We start from the raw sequence: 16,677 nt of genomic DNA on the forward strand, positions 1-16,677 counted from the left end.
GTCAGTTATGTTCTACTTAATGCTGCTCAGGAGTCCCATCCAAGGTATTAAATATTAACAGAGTCTTTCAGTTGATCCAAAGTGTCAAATTTTACAAGCTAGTTTTTTAAAGATATTGTTCATTTCAGGGGAGTTAGCATACTTGAGCACAAAACGCAAAACAGGAACTACGACCCAATGAAACGGGACCAAACAGGTTTCTGCTCTGTTGTTTGGAAACTTGTAGTAAATGTGCAGTTATGCAAATGAGACAAACTACAATCCGGAGGTGTGTGATGGACAAAACAGAAAACACCACGAACATATTTAACATTTCTGAGATGTTCAGGCTGTCTCTAATGAGAAAGTCAGAACTAACGATCAAGGAAGTAACGAATCGTAAAAGCCAGCGTAGTTTCGACCGCTCCCTCAAACATGCATTCACAACAATTTTTCACTTTCTCGAACTCGTGTAGAAAACTATGCCGTGGTCCTGGACATCATGACTTGGACGATGGGGACTGATTTATGATACAACCAAGTTTAAACATTTGCATCATGGAGGTCTTTGAACTGTTTCATACTAACTCTAAGGAACCAAAGCAGCCTTCAACTTTTCATTTTTGTGATCAGGTATTTCCTGTTGAGAGGTGTTCTACATGAACACGACATGTGGTTCACAAAGTATCACTAGCTGACTTCTGCATCTTTGTTTTTTGTTAACGTGTGCTTAAAGATGCGACTTTTCATGACATCTTTACTTTTTTTTAAATATTGCATCTCACTGATAATCAGAGTGTATTTAATCTACATGGCTGATATTGTATATTCTGAATTATATTTTCAGATTTTTGCCATTCTGGGCTCATTCTTTTAGTCAGCGTTGAGTGTCATACATCCTAAAACTGACTCTTTTCTCCGGGTGCAATGTAAAGTCCCCACCTTTGTGTGAGTATGCCATATCTGACATTAAAAAATGACCCCTCAGAAACAAACAAAAATGAATTGTTTTGCTGACTAACCACAGCATTTTTTAAAGTGAAAGTTTTTGTTTGCATGTTTTGGAGCTCCTCGTAAAGTTTGGTGGATATACACCTTTTCCAATGTGGTCTACGAAAGAAAAAAACAAAACAGAGTGAAATCTTCAGAATGAAACAGAATGAAGCTTTTCCAAACCAGAGCCTGCATCTTATAAAGTCTTATATCTGGCATAATCTAATCCAGCTTTGACCGGTCTAATAGTTTTTAATGTGATCCAGATGCAAAGAAAAGCAGCTCTTTTAGAGCGTTCTCAAGTTTGAAAGCAGACAGAATTACAGGTTGGACTAAAATGTCTAATATAGTTTTACATCAGTGAAGTATGGAAAAGCAGCGTACGTTACATTTCCTTGAGTTTTTTCCTAAACAGCCAAATCAGGAACTAACCATTAAAGTAGGAAAGTCCAAAATCTCACAACAGCTAAAAGCTTGTTTTTACCATTAATGGCCCAAAAGTGATTGAAGTTTTGTAGAACATGTGCACATGCATGTGGCATCGACTCAAAAGAAGACGACGTGTCAGTAAACATTTTACAAGCGTTTTATTGAAGCATAGTTTGGCTATTGGTTCTGTGAGCGGCTGTTTGAGGTCATCAGGAGCATCTGTGGCACCCGGTGTGTTCCTCTTTTACTTAAGGGCTGACTGCAGCCTAATCTCTCTCTAGTCTGCTTCCCTCCGCAGGTATTGCATCGGTCTGGTCATGGGTTAGCTGTCTTTGTTTAGGACATTTGCATTTACAACACTTGCACAGACATAATTCATTCAAACATCACGTACACACACCAACTAACACCCGGTGTGTTCCTCTTTTACTTACGGGCTGACTGCAGTCTAATCTCTCTCTGCTCTGCTTCCCTCCACAGGTCTTGCATCTGGTTTCTTTGTTTAGGACATTTGCATTGACAACACTTGCACAGACATAATTCATGCATACATCACGCACACACACCACTGACTCTGTGTATTCTCACAACCCCGTATTGGTTTGGCTTAAATTTGACATCATTTAAGGGAATAAAGACAAGCTTTAATTTTTGAAACTTGGTGTGTCTCTCCTTTTATTGAGCCAGGTCGTAACAGTGGTAACATTCTGATATCCAGTTCTGTAAAAGTATTTGCATAAACAGCAAAACATCAACACAAATCTGAGTCAGCTATACACGACTAAAACATGTCAACAGTTTCCAACACAGAAGTGCTGCTTCATTAATGTAACAGGATTTGTAACTTTGCCAAAAAGGAAACAGCTGATTTCCTGGTGTGTTTTTAACCGATGAAGCTTGCCAGCCATCCCACTGTTGCTCCGACACCAGCCACGGCTGCACTGGCAGTTCCTGACAGACCCGCTGCACCTACAGCAGATTGGACACGTTTGAGGATTTGCACATGATCAGTGAAACATGTGATCACACTATCAGAGAAGCAGCTTTTTGTTAATGATTATTCCAAAGAAGTGAATGAAACAGCAACACAACTGCCATGACAGTGTTGCATAACTACACCCAAATTAATTATTTTTCAAATTCAGTTTCTGTTGTAACAATTTGAAAGTTGTGCAGGAGGTTAATTTGATGTTGCTGCACTTCAGAGGATGCTGTGAAAGTTAGAAGTCACATGGTTCACCTCTGACTACTGCTGCAGCACTGATTGCATCACCTTTTACAAGCAACACTTAAAACTAGGATAACATACTGAGTTATGGTTTTTACCTGCTGACTGCAAAACAGCCACCAGACTCCCTGCCGCCACCCCTCCTCCGTTAGCAACTGCAGCAGAAGACATCATGCCTGCTGCCCAGGAGCCTGCTGCGATTCCAGCTGAGGTGAAACCAGCGGCTCCCACAACAAAAGGAGCAGCGGCCACTGCACCCACTGCACATGGACGAGAACACAGCACAACAGGTGATTCGAAACAAATGAAGAAACAAATGTGCATCTCCAGTCAGGTCAAAGGTTTTAAACTCCTGCACATCAGCTTTGTCCTACCTGCTCCCACTGCACCAGCCACAGCTGTCACTGAAACACAAGAAGAACAAACATGTCATTGGAGACAGCTGCTCTGATGAATGTCAGAAATTCCTACGTGTCACATGTACATGGGAGCTGTACAGTGACTCACCAGGATCCATGTCTTATCCTGTTCTGACCAAACTTGCACTGAACTGAGCTTTTATACCTCTGTAAGGTTTCATTTCTTGAGAAACAAAACTGTGTAATAATCTTAGCAGAAGAGGGCAGCAGAGAGCCAGAAAGCTGCAGAAACTGTGACTGCAAGGCATCATTTTAAGAGGAAAATGTGAAGAAAGACAAATGTAAGGACTATTTCTGCATAGAAACTGCATTAAGTTAACCCCTCTTAGTATTATTTTTTTCCAGATAGACAGACAGAGCCACACTGTATACAATATAGAGAAAATAATAACCAAACAGTGTTCAGATTTTTTTTTATCATTTCCTTTATTGATATCCTTCATTTTGAACAGTTTGACAAAATAAATGTGTTTTGCAAAAAGATAAACTTTATTTTCCTTCACATTTCAATCAAGTTTTGCTTTACTGACAGATAAAGTTGGACTTCACTGATATTGCTGGCATTTGTTTTCCGATTTTCAAACACAAATACATTGTTTAAAAAAATAAAAATATTATTCCTTCATGATTTCCAGCTTGATCTCAGATGAGAGCAGCCAAAAGTCCCACCGCTCCTCCAGCAGTGCCCACGCCTGCAGTGGCAGCCGTACCCAGACCAGCCATGCCTATTCACACAAAAACAGAATATTAATTAATGCCGTCAAGCAACTGAGCTACAGAGAAGAAATCTTTGTTCTCAGTGTGACATTATGACATGCTATTACATTGAAGGTGGATTAGACGAATAGATCTGAGCAATTATTGGTAAATAAAAAGTTGATTATTACAGCATTGATTATGTTTTTTACCTGCTGACTGCAAAACAGCCACCAGACTCCCTGCTGCCACCCCTCCTCCGTTAGCAATGGCAGCAGACGACATCATGCCTGCAGCCCAGGAGCCTGCTGCGATTCCAACGGAGGTGAAACCTACGGCTCCCAGAACAACAGGAGCAGCGACCACTGCTCCTCCTGACAAGAACACAGAGGAATCAAGTGATCAGGACACTTTAAAAAGCATCACGTGTAATTATTATTATTTTTGAAGTGAAAAAGCACAACAGGTGAATCATAAAGGCCGTCTGTCTTACCAGCGCCTGCTGCAACAGCTAATCCAGTTGTTACTGAAACAGAAGAAAGAAACAAAAATGAACATCCATGTGCAGCTCAGCTGACGTTTACTGCGATGGTTGAAGTAAAGTAAATTCCAAAGAAATAGATCTCTTTAAGAGTTTTATTGCCACTTTATCGTGTGCATGCAAGATCTCCGAAAGACAAAAGGAAAGATGAAACATGATTACGCACTATCTAACTGGTAAGTTTGTCTCTCATTCTCCTCCCAGCAAAGCAACAAAAAGGGCTGAGGTCATCACGCCTGAATCCACTAAGAAAACACTCAGCGAGTGTCTGAGGTAATTTCCAACTAGAAGCCTTATCTTGAATTCTGAGTAATTCTATGAAGGCCTTCATGAAAAGGCTTCTTCTGCACCTGACACAAGCAAGACTGGATGAGAGACAAACCTCTACGTAAGAGAACGCACATTTAGTCCATGAAATATACAAAAGAATAACATCCTAAGTGTAACCAGAAAAGAACATTCAGAGAGAATGTAAAGATTTCCAACACGGTAGCTTTAAATGAATGTATTTAAGTCAGAGAGAGAGTTGTACTCACAGAGACCCATTTTCCTCAAGGATAAGGAGCCCGACGCTGGACTGGGCCTTATATAGGAGGATCAGCTGTTTCTTGATAAACGAAACTGTAGGAGGATCTGCATCACTGACTCCTCTCCAGTGCCTCTCTGGTGCCCTCTAATGTTCAGATGTTGTCCATGAGTATTACTTTCCATGAAATACAAACTGCAGTAAGCAGCCGCTCCCATGCATTGGGTTGGACAGGACCTGCAAACACCCAAACATAGCACACATTCCGTCCCTTTATATCCATTATGAAATGTATTTACTCATGGCAATGAAGTTTCTGTATCATTACCAGGTGAGGCCATTGTGATGGTCCCACGTAAAACATCACATGAGTCACCACAGCACACATTTAACTATCCTAACCTCGCTCAGGAGGTGTTGCCACTGTGGGTCTGACTGGGAAAGCACCAGGCTCCACTGTTAAGCAGAACAGCAGGACTTTTATTCTCAAAATAAAAGTTTTTTAATTACTGAGATTCAAACTTTTCATTTTCTAAATCCTCCACCTTTAAGTCCACCTTTGATTTTGAAAATAGACTCAATCGCATCACCCAGAATTGTCTTCAACACCTTTTGCAGCTCTGTGTTATTTCCCTCCTGCTGACGTGTTTCACTGTCGGGACGATGCACTCGCTGTGGTCGGTATCTATACATGTAGGTGCATGTGTTCATGGGCTTCTTCTGCTTTCCTTTAGCAAAGTTTAATCTTACAATTTTATTTTTTTTTTTTACCAAACAGCAAGCAAGGGGTTTACTTGTAGAGGTCAGCGTTACATACGATCCTTCACACTGCTTGAGCTGCCACAGAAACTCCAATGCCCCCTGATAACCCCTGTGCCAAGTCTGAGGCAGTTGTCAGTCTGTTTTTTAGAGATAGGTGATTAAAGTCGTGCCCTGCTTGTGACCCGTTGGCACAATAACGGGGACGGATATGAGGCTTGAAGTAATCAAATGACAAGCAGATAACTGAAAGTGAAGGCAAAAGTGTTTTGGTGTAGCGTAGAACATTGCACATTGGGGCAGGAAAAGGCCCGTCAATAGGGAGACAGTAACGGGAAGCTAACGTCGCTGTAATATGGGAGATACTAGCTGCAGCTTTCTGCACTTTTAGGATGAGTGCGTTCCAGGCTTGAAACTACCTCCAGTGAAACAAAACTGTAAATTACAGTATCAGTCATGGACAGAAAAACTTGAGTGGAACTTCCATCCCATCCATCATCTATACACCGCTTAATCCTCACTAGGGTCATGGGGAGCTGGAGTCTATCCCAGCTGACTCAGGGTGAAGGCAGGAGACACCCTGGACAGGTCACCAGTCTATCACAGGGCTACACTTAGAGACAGACAACCAAGCACACTCACATTCACACCTACGGACAATTTAGAATCACCAATTAACCTCAACATGTTTTTGGACTGTGTGGGAGGAAGCTGGAGAACCCGGAGAGAACATGCAAACTCCACACAGAAAGATTTCGGTGCCCCCACCGGGACGCGAACTGGCGACCTTCTTGCTGCGAGGCTACCAACTGCGCCACCCTGCAGCCCTGAGTGGAACTTGCTTTCTATTGTTTTTAGTAAATGACATCAGTAGCGTTTAGAATTTTTAACGTTAGAGCAGGTGTGGAAGAGAATATTTGCTTTTAACCAGCAATATTCTGATTACTACTGTTCAAACACTTCTGTGAGCAGGAAGGATCAGAACAAGCATCATCAGTCACAACATTTAAGTATGAAGACCACTGGAGATGAGTAACACCAGATATTTTCCCTCTTTATGTTGATTTTTGGGCTGCAAGGTGGAGCGGTGGTTAGCACCGTTACCTCGCAGAAAGAAGGTCGCCGGATCGCGACACCCGGGATCTTTCTGTGTGGATGTTGCATGTTCTATATTCTCTGGCTTCCACAAGGTCCAAAAACATGTTGAGGTTAATTGGTGATTCTAAATTGTCCGTAGGTGTGAATGTGAGTGTGCTTGGTTGTCTAGTGTAGCCCTGTGATAGACTGGTGACCTGTCCAGGGTGTCCCCTGCCTTCGCCCTGAGTCAGCTGGGATAGACTCCAGCCCCCCACGACTCTAGTGAGGATTAAGCGGTGTATAGATGATGGATGGATGGATGCAACTATTACTGTTGAAGTTGTCAGAAACAGTTTCAGTACAGAGCAAAAAATAAATAAAAAAATACTGCTTTAACTTTTTTTGTATGAATAAAAGTTGGAAAAGTACATGAGAAATGTTTGATCTCGATTTCACTCAGTCTCAGTTACATTCAGTCAAAACAACCTCAATATCTGGGACACACATTTTACATTTCTGTTCAATTCACTTTATTGCATTGAAATAAAGTTATTGAACAAGATTTTTATTTCAATCAGTCGACACAAAATCCTCCACATTATTTAAAAGATGACAGATTCACTACAGAAATGTTAGGGATCACCAAAGTGCTGATCAGTAAGTGAAAAACAATTTGCAATAATACGATCAATCATATTCCTCCATTTGGCCTGCTTAAAATTCATTTAAATTCATTTAATCAGCCGTCCTGCTACTGCTCCAACACCAGCCCCAGCGGAGGCCAGGCCTGCGGTGGTGGCGGTTGAAATTCCAGCTGCACCTGCAGAAAAAAAAAAAAAAAATCACATTATTAGATCTGATTGAGGTTAACACTCACCAATTATATTATTTTGTTTGCAGCATCATACCGATACTGCCAACCTTTGCTCTCAACACAATCTGTTATTTGTACTATGATCTCTGAGATTCTGTAGCACAACACGTCAGCTGTACATTCATGCTGTGGTCACCTGAAATCACCACTCCTAACTCTGCACCGCTCAGCCTGTCATAGCGTGTACTGCATTAGATTCTACGTCTGAATACCTTAAAAAAAAAAAAAAAAAAACTAGTGCTTGGATGCATTAATGAAGTAAGCATTGTCTGCCTGCGTTACTTAACTCATTAAACAATTTGCCAGCGCTGACATTATCTTGTGATCTCTGAGTTTTTATTTTGTCTTCATGCCCTTGTGATCTTTCCCGTCTACCTAGAACCATCCTGATCCAGTTTCTTGTCACCAGCAAAACTGTGGGCTAAAGCATTCAAACCAAGAGTCATTTTATTGGGCCTCAAATGCACCAAGAAATCATGTCCCACACTGTTACCACCACCATCAGTCAGGACCTTTAACACAACATGGGTGGGGTCCTTTGGATTCATGTTGCTGCTGAAAATCTGACTCATCATCTACATGACTCGGCAGACAAAGATATTCATTACGTCTTGTAATGTTTTCCCAGTCTTCAGCAATCATAAAGCTACAGTCAAAACCACTGAGATCAAAACACCACGCCTTATTTGCTTTTTTCCTCAGCATATCTGAGTCCTCATAACTTCACATATACGGGAGGTAACAACATGAAATTTTGAAGGGTGAAAAACATGTTTGAGCTCGGCTAAAAACTGCAACCAAATCACATCCACTCTTGGTGTGGTAATCAAACTTTTTTTCCGGAACCAACTTTGAGCTTCAACAACGAGATATGGAAAACTGCACCAGTTTCATTTCTATGACATAGAGTCATAGAAACAAGCATCAAAACCCTGAACGTGTCGACTGTTTTCTGATAATTCAGGAAAGAAAACTTAAAAAAAAACAAAAAACATTTTGGTTAAACTTTCAAAAGCCAGATCACCATTTGGTGGCTGGTGGTCAAAATGACTTATATTCACTCCTATGTACTGTATGAAGGGAACACTTCACATGGTTTCATTAAATATACTAATAAACAAAAATCAGGGGCTTCTGAAGAAGTCAGCTGAAAGCTTTTTTCTCAGTTGGGTGACTCTACATGTCATGACCAAGTAAGATTTCACGTAGTAGACTAACTAAAAATACCTGCTGACTGCAAAACAGCCACCAGACTCCCTGCTGCCACCCCTCCTCCGTTAGCAGCAGCTGCAGACGACATCATACTTGCTGCCCAGGACCCTGCTGCGATTCCAGCTGAGGTGAAACCTACGGCTCCCAGAGCAACAGGAACCAGGGCCACTGCACCCACTGTACATGGACGACAACACAGCAAGTTTGTTATGACGGCAACCACGAATGATGGAGCACAGAAAATGCTTCATTAAAACAAATAAAAAATAACAATAATAGAAATTACACACATATATATATACATATAATTTCTATTATTGTTATTTATATATATATATATATTATCGTGTTTTAAAATTTGATGAAAACGATCCATACCCGCCCCTGCTGTCATGGCAGCAACAGTCCCTGAAACACAAAAGAAAAGCCATGATGTAAGTAAGCATTAAGTAGATCAGTATGCTTTCAAATTAGGAAAGGTTCCCTGAGTTTTACAGATTTTTTTGGAGTCTAAAATACTCACAAAGACCCATGTTGTCTTCTCGTCGGACTCGGCTGAATTTCTTCTCAACACAGCTGCCTTCTGCAGTGATTAAAACTACAGCCACAATCACTTCCGGTATCTATAAGAAGCTGCGTCACGGCGGCCTTTGAGCTTTGTCACCGAATAACGGAAAACGAAAGTCGTCATATAATTTTACTGTAACCTTCTGAACTAGTTTATTGACAGTATTTTAGTTTTTATTTTTCGCTCCTGTAACTTTTTTTTTTTTTAATTTTTTAGCGCCATAAATCTTTTTTTTTTTTTTTTTAAGTTACATTATTTTAATTATTTATATTACAAAAGTTAAAAAATAAACTGCAATCGATATAAAGGCTACAATATTTTCCAAATGCCCACAAGTGTTACCAGTACTAATAAATGTTGACTGTAAAGATATTTTTTTAGCTAGTTTCCATACTTGTCTCCTATCTGCTCCGTGTAAACACATCCAGTTCAGCTCAAAACTCTTTGAATTTTTGTCACGTGACTGTTCCTCACAGACGAGTCATTTATAGCTTCACGGATGTGTTAAGGAGCGCAGAATTTTTCTATTTAAACATTATCTGGTTCGAAGAAACTGTTGATTTTTGGCGATTTAAAAAAAAGTGACCTAAAATAAAAATTAATTCAAGCACGTTACATTCAAGAACCGTGGGGAAGTTGACAATCTGATGACTAATTCTGTTTTTCCAGCTTCTGACTCTGATAAATGTTGTATTTTGGGCTATTTTTGGAGGAATTCTGGGGTTGAGATGGTTAAATATTTAAAATACAGCTTCTTATTTCACGAAAAACGCTCCTCAAGCAAACCTAAACAGATCACAGGTGAGGCAACACAGATATTTCCGACATCATTTCCACAGCAATCGCATTTGTGATCATAATGTTGGCAGAAAACGGTTCAGTTATATTTTTTTCCCCTCCCTTCGCCCTGTTAGGAAAATAAAAGTCGAGCAACAGCTTCCAGTAACAATAAACGCGAAAGTGAAAACAGGCCCGTGTTGCTCTTCAACTCATCCAGCGGATCTGATCACATGGTAGGATTTACGCATGCGCCAGACGTTCATGGCTGATGGAGAGAAAGATGCCCACTGCCATCATCCCCGTGTAGCGCAGGAGAGCTCCAGCCCGGTCCAGTTTGCCGCAGAAACACACCGTCTGTCCGCACAGCTGCATGTCGCAGTGTGACACAGGGAGCCCGATGTCTGTGGCAAATGCGAAACACACTGTTCTGAATCCGGTAAGAGGGGGATTATTATTATTATTATTATCATCAATATTAATAATAACAGTATTATTATCATCTCCATCAGCCCTGCGATGGCATCAGGCAGGGCTCAGTGCACCCTCATGTAGTTTCTAATCCAGCTGAAGCACACTCAGGTGTCCGGCGGTTAAAATGTGCGTTCTGAGCCAGTCCGTGTTGCATTCGAGCTCCCTCACCTTCAGTCCAAGTGTCAGTGCAGACACCCACTGATCCTAACTCTGTGCTCCAGGTGATCCCCTACACTGGGCCCATACCTGGAGGCCTGCACCCCGGGGAGATCATCATCATCCAGGGCACCGTGCCCCCAGATGCTGACAGGTAAGATTTGGTTTACATGACAGAGGCGCCACCTTATGGACGCGATGTTATTAGTAGACCTGCAGCGTTGTAATGTTTCACCTGGAAAAACTTCTTCTCTCTGTGATGCCTGCTTCATACTGGTTTTAGTTTTCATGTGATCCCTTATTCACATGCATGCTTTTGTCGGCTAAAAATGACCGAGACAGTGTTTGGGTGCATCTTGAAAATGGGTTAAATGTGTATTATTTTATTATTATTTAACAAAATGTACATTAACAAGCTGAAGTGAACATCTCTGGGGAGAAGAAGGTTCAGAGTTTGAACCTGTTGGTCGGCCTTCCTGTGTGGAGTTTCTATGTTCTCCCCGTGCCTGAGTCCTCCGGGTGCTCCGGCTTTAGTTAGTGTTGGATGGATGGAAATCTGTGGCACCGTCGCTTTGGGAAAAACCTGGTCTGTGAACACAGTGGAGCAACATTACTGACATGATGTCACTGTGAGTGGTCAATAATAGTAAACTTTATTTCTATTGCACCTTATTAAAGTGGAGCTACAAGCTGCTTTACAAAACAGCCATCCATCATCTATACACCACTTAGTCCTCACTAGGGTCATGGGGGGCTGGAGTCTATCCCAGCTGACCTAGGGGACACCCTGGACAGGTCACCAGTCTATCACAGGGCTACACTTAGAGACAGACAACCAAGCACACTCACATTCACACCTACGGACAATTTAGAATCACCAATTAACCTCAACATGTTTTTGGACCGTGTGAGAGGAAGCCGGAGAACCCGGAGAGAACCCACGCTGCACGGGGAGAACATGGAGACTCCACTCAGAAAGATCCTGGGCGGGATGCAAATCAGGAATCTTCCATCTGTGAGGCGACGGCGCTCACAGTAAAACATTAAAAGAGGAAAACATTAGTAAAGACAGTGAAACTTTAAGAAACAGGATAAGATGTCACACAAATGCCTGAATGTCTCAGTGTGTTTCTGAACTGAGGCTTGCTCAGAGTGTCGGGGACCTCCTCTGTTCTAAACCTGGACTATGGAGCTCTTAGCAGTAATAGATTCTCTGATCTTGGTGCAGAATAAAGTGTAAAAAGTTCTGAGATGCAGAGCGGGGTGATTTCAGAGTAATCAAGAGAACTTTGAATTGACTTCTGAGCCGAATGGGGAGCCAGAGTAAGTTTTCTGGAGTGTTTGTGAGTAATCCTGCTGCTCCGTTTTGAATCAACTGTAACCAGTCAAATGCTGCATCTTTCAGGCGAGTGTATCGTGAGCTGCAGTGGTCCAGGTGGGAGGAAAGGAGGGTTTGGATGAACTGTTCAGCAACGTTTTAGGGAGTTTGACTTTGGCAGAAGGCGTTGAACAAGAGTCTTGATGTGTTTTGATCATAAGCAACTCTCAGGTTTGTGATTCAGTAGTAGCGGTCCAAGGTTGGAGGTGACTTCACTATAAATATGGACCAATAAACACGACTTCAGTGCTATCTGTATTAAGTTGTTGGAAATCAGAAGCTCTCCGGTCTTTCATTGCAGTACGGCAGCATTACAGATACTCCCAGTGATTGTCGGAGGTAAAGGAGACGTAGTTGTTATTAAAGTTTCCAACCTGTCCGATCACTTTCCAATCTAGAAGGACACAGGATTAGTTTGGAGGAATTTTAGCTCACCTGTAACTCCACCTGGAGGACTGCAACAGGTCATGCATAGTAAGTGTCCAGCTGAAGGTGAACTCTCAGACTGCATCACACTTGGAGCTGAACTAACAGTCTGCCTCGTTGATTGTGTCATAAATAAAAGTCTAAACTACAGCTTTAAAAATGGCCCTCCATAAAGGAAAGGCCGGGCCTGCCAGCGTTTATATTCTCCTTCACTCCATCACTCTACAAATCTGCACTTCATCAAACTACCACAAACCCCCACTGACATGCAATGAACTTGTAACTCTCTGGGACCCGTCCTTCCTCTCCGCTACCGTCGGTGACCCAGCCCAAGTGTGCGCTCCTCTCCGCAGGTTTCAGATCGACCTGTCGAGCGGCTGCAGCACCAAGCCGCGCTCTGACGTCGCCCTCCACTTCAGCGCTCGCTTCAAAGGCTCGCCCTGTGTGGTGTGCAACTCCCTGCTGCAGGAGAACTGGGGCAAAGAGGAGACGCTCCACCAGCTGCCCTACAAACGCGGAGCCCCCTTCGAGACCATCGTCCTGGTGCACGAGGACGTCTTTAAGGTCGGTGACCCCGCGCTGGTGAGGACGTCAGACAGAAGTGCGCGCTAATTCAATTACCAGTGGATAATAAATGACTCTTCCTTCCCCTCTAGGTGGCAGTAAATGGAACTCACCTGCTGGAATACAAGCACAAAATCCCCCTCAACAGGGTCGACACGTTTTCTGTTTCGGGGAAAGTCAGGGTGCACGCTGTTGGCTACATCCCCAACTCAGTACGTGCATTAACAACTTCCTTTATTTTTTTCTTTCATAACTCTGTTCAATTGAAAACAGAAATGTAATCATTTTTCTAAATGTCTTCTCTCCCTCTAAGGCAATATATTCAGAATCAGGTGACTTGGTGAGTCTTTCCTTTTACGTCATTGACATAAAACCGCTCTGTCTCAAACTGGATCACATCTCCTAAATGAGTCTTTGTTAGCTCAGCAGACTTTTAAAGCACTTATTATATTATTAGGGCGGCTGTGGCTCAGGTGGTAGAGCAGGTTGGCGGTTCGATCCCCCCCCGTCCCTCCACAGTCCAAGTGTCCTTGGGCAAGACCCTGAACCCAAAGTTGCTCCCAATGGCAGGCAGCACCTTGCATGGCAGCTCGGTCGCCATTAGTGTGTATGAATGTGTGTGTGAAAGTGCTTTGAGTGCTGCTAAGGTAGAAAAGCGCTATATACTATTATGTGTTTTTTTATTTTGCAGTCAATAGAATAACTGCTGAGGTCCAGGAACACAGCAAGAATCCAATAATCTGCACATTTCATACTAGTAAATGTTCTCCTTATTGATAACATGTACATCATATGGAAAGAAGCTTGTGTTGTCATTCCAGAGCCTCCCTTACAAAGGCAGCATACTCAAAGGACTGAACCCAGGGCAGCACATCACGATAAAAGGCCAGGTCAGCATGTATCCTCACAGGTAAAGTGATGCAGTTCCTCATGATATAACAAACAAAACTACATCTTGTTTGCTCTCCTTTCCACGCTGGGCTTAAAACAGAAAAATCGTTTACCTTTTTTACTGCACCTTTTCTTCCAGTTTCACGGTGAACCTCCGCAACAGCAGGACGGAGAACATCGCTCTGCACCTGAACCCCCGCATGAAGTCCGGCGTGTTCATCAGGAACTCGTACCTGAGTGAGTCGTGGGGTCAGGAGGAGCGGGAGCTGCCCTTCTTTCCCTTCTCGTCGGGGGAGTACTTTGAGGTAGGAATCACAACTTTGAAGCGTGAATTCTGCTCTCGTGTGCAGCTGTAAAGGACGGTCGTGAGTAAAAGTGTAAAGAAGACCATGTATATCATGACAGTCTTGAGTTTCCAGTGACTCCCATAGCTCAGACTCCATGCGAAACAATCATGCTTTTTGTAGATTTATTCCAGGTTTTCTGGAAATATGACGAAATCTGCTGAGTCAGACATAAACATACGGCAAAAGGTTTGGTGATGAAGACAGTTGTGTTAAATTTTCTTCGTGGCATGGCCTCTTAACTTCTCCTAAGTCAGGGGTGGCCAATCCTGGTCCTCAAGGGCCACAGTCCTGCATGTTTTAGATGTTTCCCTCTTCCAACACACCTGATTCAAATGATCAGGATCGTTATCAGGCTTCTGCAGAGCTTGATGATGAGCTGATCATTTGAATCAGGTGTGTTGGAAGAGGGAAACATCTAAAACATGCAGGACTGTGGCCCTCAAGGACCAGGATTGGACACCCCTGTCCTAAGTGATTACGATCGACTACAGCTGTTGACTCCTCTGAGCGAATTTAGATAAGGCCCGTTTGATACACTCGTTAGACTCGGCAACAAACGCTACAGTGGGAGCGTCTGAGGAGCTCAGCAAAGATCTGAAGAAGCAAATCGTTGACTTGAACAAGGCAGGAAACTCATTTAGAGCCATTTCAACGATGTTTGTAAAAATATGAAGTGCATGTTGTGTCGCTGAAGAAGAAACACAAGTTATCACCCGCTAGTGAAGGTCAAGAGAGGTCATTCTGAGTAACACAACATCATTCAAGTTGCTGTGTTCATATGTTTGACGCAGCAGATTTTGTGATATTTCCAGAAGACCTGTACTAAATCTATGAAACAAAAAAAAAGCAAGATTGTCTTATTGTGACAAAGACGAATAAGTTTCAATGATTGTGTGATAGAAAATTCAGAGTCATTGGAAACTCAAGACTGCCGTGATACACACAATCTTTACAAGTGTAGGGAAACTTTTTGAAGTTCTAGCAACATACAGCCATGAACAAAAAGTTCCCAAGAAGCATGTGAAGTTTGTCATCTAACATTCATCATCACGTGTTCTGTATCTGACCTCTCCTCTCAGATCCTCCTCCTGTGTCAGCCTCACCAGTTCAAGCTGGCGGTGAACGGCTCACACTTGTTTGAGTTCAGACATCGGGTGCAGGACCTGAGCAGCATCGACCAGCTGGAGATCATGGGCGACCTGGAGCTCACCGACGTGAAGCTGTGGTGACGCGGGAACTCCGCACAGAAATTAAGTGTCACCGACACTATTGCGTTCCGGTTATCAGTGCTAAATTAGCTTAGCCACAATGACCCAGACGATGGAAGGTGGCGAACCCTGAGCTGACTTCAGGTTTGAATGTGGGGTCAGGTTAGTCCTGCAGCAACCATTGGTCATTAAATTTTAAGCTACTCTAGCATTCTCATTGACCAAAGGCCATGGACAGGTCCTGCCGCGGAGTAAATCTTTTCAGCCCCTTTTCAGGAGGACTGATGCATGAGAGAAAGCTGTGCTGGAGCATCAGGCCGCGAGCCGCCATGACTGTTTACAAGTTAGGTGTCCCTGGATCATTTCTTATTCTGTCTCTAGTGCATCTCTGCTGTGATTCAGCCTGTTTAGGTCAAACAGGAAATATATGTAAATGTTAATAAGCACTTCAGCACTGGCTTTGCTTATATGTACATTATAAGACAGTCAGACAACAAATGAAACAGGAGGGCTCCATTGTTTTTGGAGCGACGTCCAGCAAAAGACTAATCACTGTAAATTTATTGTACAGCTAATTAAAAAAAAAAATCCAAACATTTCTCATTTTTACAACGTGATGGTATTTCTTTTTAAACAAACAAAAAAGAAATCTGCCTCTGAATTTTCATTTTTAACCCACCCAGTGTTTCATTTATTAACCAGTCTGTTGCCATCTTCAGGATTCTTTAACGTACGATAGTGTCCCACGCACCTGATTTAAGAACTTACCATGTGATGCTGCAACAGGACTCAAGCACAGCGCAGTTACAGGGTCGACAACATTTCAGCAAACCTAACAAATGACATTTTGCGATCTGTATTAAATCTATAGAATATAGTCCAGTCTTGCATCTGTGACCATCTCTCGTCTCACTGCTGCAATCAGTGATCAGTCCTACTCCAAAATGAAAAAAGACTAACGAATGTAGGATTGTCATTAAGGCATTTTCTATTGTAATGATTGTAAAAAAAAAATAAATAAATGTATGGAAAGAATTCCCTATGTATCATACATTATTTAATAATAAATAAATGTGTTGCTATTATCATTTTGTCTGGGTTGTTTGCTTAAGTTTTTTGCTACTGGGCCACAGCGCAGATGGTTTGCGTCCTGGT

The 16,677-nt window shown here is 42.4% G+C and overlaps 4 protein-coding genes across 5 annotated transcripts; 1 reads left to right on the forward strand and 3 right to left on the reverse strand.

Moving 5' to 3' along the window:
* Positions 1-2,044: 2,044 nt before the first annotated feature.
* On the reverse strand, positions 2,045-3,165 carry LOC103375069 (interferon alpha-inducible protein 27-like protein 2A). Its single transcript, XM_008305260.1, has 4 exons — positions 3,137-3,165; positions 3,004-3,033; positions 2,728-2,889; positions 2,045-2,370 (listed from the first exon to the last, which is right to left on the reverse strand). Exons 1-4 carry the CDS (start codon positions 3,144-3,146, stop codon positions 2,285-2,287), a joined length of 288 nt encoding a protein of 95 aa, XP_008303482.1. The 5' UTR covers positions 3,147-3,165; the 3' UTR covers positions 2,045-2,284.
* Positions 3,166-3,514: 349 nt separating this feature from the next.
* Positions 3,515-4,898, reverse strand: LOC103375068 (interferon alpha-inducible protein 27-like protein 2A). The gene is made up of 4 exons (XM_008305259.1): positions 4,822-4,898; positions 4,238-4,270; positions 3,957-4,118; positions 3,515-3,773 (listed from the first exon to the last, which is right to left on the reverse strand). The coding sequence occupies exons 1-4, from the start codon at positions 4,829-4,831 to the stop codon at positions 3,691-3,693; spliced, it is 288 nt and encodes a 95-aa protein (XP_008303481.1). The 5' UTR covers positions 4,832-4,898; the 3' UTR covers positions 3,515-3,690.
* Positions 4,899-7,153: 2,255 nt separating this feature from the next.
* Positions 7,154-9,356, reverse strand: LOC103375070 (interferon alpha-inducible protein 27-like protein 2A). Its single transcript, XM_008305262.1, has 4 exons — positions 9,257-9,356; positions 9,112-9,141; positions 8,749-8,910; positions 7,154-7,467 (listed from the first exon to the last, which is right to left on the reverse strand). The coding sequence occupies exons 1-4, from the start codon at positions 9,264-9,266 to the stop codon at positions 7,379-7,381; spliced, it is 291 nt and encodes a 96-aa protein (XP_008303484.1). The 5' UTR covers positions 9,267-9,356; the 3' UTR covers positions 7,154-7,378.
* Positions 9,357-10,361: 1,005 nt separating this feature from the next.
* lgals8b (galectin 8b) lies at positions 10,362-16,607 on the forward strand. 2 transcript variants are annotated; one of them, XM_008305263.1, is made up of 8 exons: positions 10,362-10,517; positions 10,774-10,862; positions 12,866-13,076; positions 13,169-13,288; positions 13,390-13,416; positions 13,898-13,986; positions 14,107-14,272; positions 15,394-16,607. In XM_008305263.1, the coding sequence occupies exons 1-8, from the start codon at positions 10,452-10,454 to the stop codon at positions 15,541-15,543; spliced, it is 918 nt and encodes a 305-aa protein (XP_008303485.1). In that variant the 5' UTR covers positions 10,362-10,451; the 3' UTR covers positions 15,544-16,607. The 2 variants fall into 2 exon arrangements, with proteins under 2 accessions (XP_008303485.1, XP_008303486.1); XM_008305264.1 differs by lacking the exon at positions 10,362-10,517 and having other exon boundaries at positions 10,797-10,862; positions 12,841-13,076.
* The last annotated feature ends 70 nt before the right edge of the window (positions 16,608-16,677 follow it).

Source organism: Stegastes partitus, unplaced genomic scaffold (assembly GCF_000690725.1).
Source record: "Stegastes partitus isolate 25-593 unplaced genomic scaffold, Stegastes_partitus-1.0.2 Scaffold2457, whole genome shotgun sequence".
Classification (NCBI taxonomy): domain Eukaryota; kingdom Metazoa; phylum Chordata; class Actinopteri; family Pomacentridae; genus Stegastes; species Stegastes partitus.